Source organism: Camelina sativa, chromosome 1 (genome assembly GCF_000633955.1).
Source record: "Camelina sativa cultivar DH55 chromosome 1, Cs, whole genome shotgun sequence".
NCBI classification, from domain to species: domain Eukaryota; kingdom Viridiplantae; phylum Streptophyta; class Magnoliopsida; order Brassicales; family Brassicaceae; genus Camelina; species Camelina sativa.
The window spans coordinates 15,692,400-15,698,425 of NC_025685.1; the positions used below are offsets into that span (position 1 = coordinate 15,692,400).

Genomic DNA, 6,026 nt, shown 5'->3' on the forward strand with positions numbered 1-6,026 from the left:
TTTCCGGTTTTCAGATTTCTAAGTGGTCGTTTAGTTTGTTATTTCGGTTAAGTGTGGTTCAGAGACTCAGAGTGGTTGGTTCCATTTGAATTAGATTTGACATTGGAAAACCAATTTGAGATCTCTATGGTTGCCTCGTACTCTACGTAACATTGAGATCTTTTTAATACATGTATCAACTATCAAGTAGGCAATAAAATGAAATAAAGATTGGTGAAAAAGTACCCACCACACACCTTACACACAACAAGTGGGACTCACCTGAAACCGAACCCTATCGAGGACTTGACATGGTTGGTATTGTTAGGTACGAAGCTTCCTTAGACTTTTTTTGGTTTTATGCATGTCCTCCAATTTTTTTTTTTTTTAATTTCTAATGTTTAGGATAATATTTTGTGTATGCATTCTTCTGGATCAGCCAAGTATTATTTTTTACTCTTTTATTGATTCGTGTTTTAGTTTTGTATTGAGATTTCAGTATTATGTGTGATTCTTTTTTTTCTTTTTTTTTGGAATCGGCCAATATTCGTACTTTTGATCATTTACGTTTGTATGATAGTAGTATAGATGGAGATTGCAGTTGCAGACACAAACACACATAAAAATGAGGAGGGTTAATATGGTAATTAGAATAAAGTAGTTAGAACAACTTTTTAAGATGATCGGTGTAGTATGTTGCAATCTGTCTTGGTACATTGTAATTAAGGTAAAGGTCGGGCCATGACATTCTCTTTTATTGTAAACCGCTATTTCCTCTTTTTTTTTTTTTAACTATTTCATTTTCTTATGTAAAAATGTCCTTCAAAACATACTTTTACTTTCTTGTCTTTTTAACCAATTACAATTTCTACACTTTTCCTGAACCTACGACTTTGGATATAAACTAGAACCACTTATTCTTCTTTAGTATTACATGGTTTAATATGAAAATCCTGAGGTTGGTTTCTCGAACGTTGTATACAAGACATTTCATGGGGTTTTCCTTTTCTCGTTTTTTGATCATGCATGTTTTGTTTGGAGATATCTTGTTCGATTTCTTTTTTTCATGGATATATTATGTGCTTAATCAAGCAACTTTTACAATTGATCAGGTCTTTAATTAGGATCTGATCAACTCTATTTTTTTTAAAGTATTTTAATTATGACCACGTTTCAAGCAACAATATAGAGATGAATATTGTTTATTAAAACTGTACCATCAATTACGAACCGAACTTGAGTCTTAAACATTTTAAAACTGACATTAGTTTATAACTTTATATATGCGGACGTATTACGTATATCATCATATGATAAACTATAGGTTTATCTTTTAGGTTCAAAGGTACGTACTACTTACTAGTTATAATATTGAGGAGCTTAATTTAACTTATCAACCAAGCCTTGTCCTAACAAATGTCATTAAAATAACTAAACAATAACTAGAGCAAGCAATCTAAAAACCGCAACCAATTAATTAAATAAAAATAAAAATAAACCTTTTATCCAACAAACATTTTTAACCATCAATCAATCATTTAAATGAAAGAAAAAAGAGTTAGGGGTTATGATAAATAAATAATTATGTATTAAATGAAGTTGGACTATTCATCCACAAGGCGTCACGTATGGGCACATAGGGGCTTTGTCCCCAACAAGATGATAGTGATGTATAAGAGTTTGGTACAAACATTGATATTCTAGAACACCTACTTCTTTTTATTTTCTGTGTATTTATCTGTTTGTATTTGTGTTTTATTATATTTTGAGGATACAAAACCGGTGACACGTGGTTGCATTAAAAATATATATAATTCAACGGTGTAATGGTGTTCACATTTTGACTAAGGTGTGAATTTTGCCAAAGTTTGGGTTTTGGAAATATATATAGGGGTTTGCTAATTTTTATTTAGCATTTAAGTATGTATTATCAAATACCACTTAAACTAATCAGAAGCTTGTATTCTTGTGATTCATCATTTTGGTTGAGTCATTGTTTATGTAGATCATAACATGACTAGGACTACATTTTCTTTTCATCTCCCATGCAATGTTATGTTTTATGTTTTAAATTTCAAAATGTGCAATTAACTATTAACACCTTTAAAAGAAATAATTTGTATGCATAAATAAACGTTTCTTGATAAATTGGCTGATAAAAAGAGTGTTTCAACCCCAATACAATAAATTGTGTTTTCTTGGTCAGCACTATAGGCGGGGTTATACACTTCCACGGTGGAAGTTCCACGATGAAAACAAAAGTTTCACATACTTCGTCGACAGTAGCTTTTTTTTTGGAGTATGGCATCAAAACCGAAATCAACCACAAAGCTGTTCAACCTCTTCAAAACTGCATGCATAGATAAAATTTAATATTCGAAAAACATATTAACATTATGTTACTTGGTAATAACGGTTCGAAACTATTAAACGTTAGTGATGGTAAAAAAACATGGTAGTAAGAGGTTAAACGATAAAAGACATGATGGTTTTGTATTGTTGAACCGCAAAATTTTTAGCATTTCATTTTGATATTTGATGGACTGCAAGAAAAACAAAAGTTGTGAACAATGTATAGTTTTGACACTTTTGAGATCTACATTGAATGGAAAAAAGAAAAAAAAAACTAGTGAATATTGAATATGTGAATGTGGCAGTTATAGTTTGATGTAAAAGAAAATATAAAACAAAAGAAATTAAAATTAATAATAAGAGGAAGAGCCCCACCAGCCACTCCTTCAAACGTGTCCTACCAACTCTCTTCTAGAAGCCAATTAGGCTCACCTTCCACCTCCAACCTTCCCTCCTCCTTTCACCATAAAACCCTCAGCAACAGAATCAAAAGCATCATCATCATCATCATCATCATCATCATCATCACAAGAAAATAGCTATGGGGAGATCTCCTTGCTGTGAGAAAGAACACATGAATAAAGGTGCTTGGACTAAAGAAGAAGACGAGAGACTTGTCTCTTACATCAAGTCTCATGGCGAAGGCTGTTGGCGATCTCTTCCTAGAGCCGCTGGTCTCCTCCGTTGTGGTAAAAGCTGTCGTCTCCGGTGGATTAACTACCTCCGACCTGATCTCAAAAGAGGAAACTTTACACATGATGAAGATGAACTTATCATCAAGCTTCATAGTCTCCTCGGCAACAAGTAAGTCCCTCTTTTTAATCTATATGCTCTGTTTTCAAAACCTTATGTTCTGTTTCTTGAAACTTATGTTCTGTTTTTTCTCTTCATTAGGTGGTCTTTAATTGCGGCGAGATTACCTGGAAGAACAGATAACGAGATCAAGAACTACTGGAACACACATATAAAAAGGAAGCTTTTGAGTAAAGGGATTGATCCCTCTACCCACAGAGCAATCAACGAGGCGAAAATAGAGGACCAAACTGTAAAAGATGTTTCCTTTGGGTCAAAGTTTGAGAAAACAGAGAAGTCTGTGGACCAGAAGCAAAGTAAAAAGAATCTAAATGGGTTAAGCTGTAAAGAAGAGAGCGTTGAGTACTACCCAGTTGTTGTTGTTGACGAAGCAATATGTCCAGATTTGAATCTTGAGCTTAAGATAAGTCCACCATGCCAAAACCATAGAGAAAGATCTCATCCTTACACTGCGTCCCGTTTTTACATTGAAAACGGCATGGAGTGTAGTAGTGAAACTGCGAAATGTCAGACAGAGGATAGTAGTAGCATTAGGTATTCTTCTTCGATTGATATTAGCAGTAGTGGCGTTGGCTATGACTTCTTGGGTTTGAAGACAAGAGTTTTGGATTTTAGAAGCTTGGAAATGAAATAAATGAATTAGCGAAATGATAATTTGTAGTTGTGTGATAATGTTAGACCATCATCATCCGAGAACTGCTTCCTTGTTACTCAAAATACTATATTTTAATTATTTTATTATAATATTATTATATATTTAAATAAAAAATCTGTAAAAAAAAATTGGCCAATCATAAACAGCTATATCTTAAAGAACCGATGCTTCAGATGCTTAGTGGAGAAGCGTTTCTCTCTCTTTGATTTACTTTATCATTATTATTTAATTTTTAAGTGAGAGTATCCTTGAGAGTAACTACTAGTAATTATGCTCTTAGACTCTTTTTTTTTTTTACTTGATCTTTGTTTTCCCTTATTTCCCAACTTTTGTATATTAACTTGAAATTTTCAAATCAGATTAATCGAGTTTGAGTTCAATTGTTTTGAATTTAAGTGTACGTAGATAAATTAAGATAGGTTAGTATGAATTTGAGATGAGTTAGTAAGACGTTGGTCGAGCGTTAAAGTCTCTGTTTCGATCTTATCTCTATATATATACAAAAGAGAAGTACAAATTCGAAAATTGCTCAAAATTTCCCAGATTGTCATTCAATTAATCATAAAGGAGAGTATTTATTGAAATTGGAAGGGGTAAATTGGTCAAAAATATAATTACAACATTACCCGACCCGTTGTGTTCAAGGATCCGCGTCCTTTCTCAAAATAACCCGGAAACTAAATTTTGTGGGCTTCGAGTCCTATTGATTCAGTTTCTACGCAATCCACTGCAAAAGAAAAGCCTTACCCATTAGTTATTCCATATTTGATATAAAACAAAAACCTTAATATTTCCCAGATTAATCTCAATATATCGCTTATTATTATCATAAAAATCTAAACTTCCCTAAACTGAAACCTTAATATTTGAAACTTTAAGACTAAATCATCACAACAATCAAGATCGGCTAACTAAATAAATCATAACCAACTAATAAACCAAATTACCTTAATCATCGCTTCATCAATCAAAAATTCCACGATTTAATCCATCAAACTCTCAAAAAATTTCTTAGTTTTATCAACAAAATCCAAATTTCCCTAACCTCAAACATTAATATTCGAAAAATCTTGGAAATTAATAGAATCAGAGATATTATGCTTTCATTATTATTGCATATGTGAATCACCTATAAATATCTCATCAACAAGTAGCGTAAAATCATCACAAAATCATCAATTCTCCAGTCCAAACTAATAAACTTACCTTCCAATGGCTGCTTCCTACGCTTTCCTTCGAGATGTCAAACCTTTCAAAACGTCCTGGAAAGTGCAAGTCCGTGTCCTTCATACCTGGAGAACCGATGCAACACAATTTGGTGAATCATTTGACATGGTACTCGCTGATGCTTAGGTAATTATGATATGGGGCTACCATTATTATATACATAAGCAACCCATATTCAACTTAATTTTAGTAGTTTAACAGCAATGTCATTTTCAGGGAACAAAGATTCATGCTACAGTGAAAAAGAATCTGATGAATCGTATCGAGAACAAGATCAGTCAAGGAGAATGGAGATCAGTTGAAAATTTCAGGTTGAGTTCTGCCGGTGGTCAATTCAAACCAACTGGTCATCGATACAAAATGAGTTTCATGACTCAAACCTGGATGTCGATCGATGCTCCTGCATTGTCGATCGACACTGGTCAGTTGATCAGACTCCAAATTGATTTCTTCGGTTAAAGGCTCCAAAACGATCCAAATTGCTCCATTTCGTTCCATCCGTGCCAAATTCCTAGATAACCTGTAAAGACTCAAAAATAACATAAAAACAAATCAAAAGACTCTAAAAGACTCCTTATATCATAGTTAAAAACCGCAAAAACCATGATATATCAACCTACGTAATGATTTGTGTTAGTGACGTCGTTCGAATTTAAATGATGAATAACTAAGTTATATTTTGTTTCAATCTAAGTGATGAATTAACTAGTTAGAGTTCTATTCCAAGGTTGAAACATAGAAGGGACTAAGAAGAGTAAACGTTTACTCTTCATATTTTCTCTGTTTAGTAGGGACTAAGAAGAGTAAACGTGTAACGAATATGATGCTTCAAAGAAGGGTCATCACATGCGTTTACACCAAATTAATCTGCTTTATAACCTTTTTTTTTTTTTTTGGTTTAGTAGTATTACCTTTTCCAAAAGTGTTAGGTGCAATTTTTGGGAGATTTGATACGTCTATTTGTGACGACATTATCTATTTTATAACGATATGATTCGTC

The 6,026-nt window shown here is 32.9% G+C and overlaps 1 protein-coding gene and 1 long non-coding RNA gene across 2 annotated transcripts; one reads left to right on the plus strand and one right to left on the minus strand.

Moving 5' to 3' along the window:
- On the minus strand, positions 2,533–3,063 carry LOC109125849. The gene is made up of 2 exons (XR_002032966.1): positions 2,957–3,063; positions 2,533–2,889 (listed from the first exon to the last, which is right to left on the minus strand). It is a non-coding gene; the product is annotated as an uncharacterized LOC109125849 (long non-coding RNA).
- LOC104792047 (transcription factor MYB32-like) lies at positions 2,796–4,181 on the plus strand. The gene is made up of 2 exons (XM_019228356.1): positions 2,796–3,135; positions 3,226–4,181. Exons 1-2 carry the CDS (start codon positions 2,873–2,875, stop codon positions 3,776–3,778), a joined length of 816 nt encoding a protein of 271 aa, XP_019083901.1. The 5' UTR covers positions 2,796–2,872; the 3' UTR covers positions 3,779–4,181.

What these genes read in the sequence shown, in the direction of transcription:
- LOC104792047 (XM_019228356.1), top strand. Translation starts at nt 2,873, where the DNA reads ATGGGGAGATCTCCTTGCTGTGAGAAAGAACACATGAATAAAGGTGCT. An exon ending in CATAGTCTCCTCGGCAACAA is followed by an intron (nt 3,136 to 3,225) that starts GTAAGTCCCTCT and finishes TCTCTTCATTAG; the next exon opens with GTGGTCTTTAATTGCGGCGA.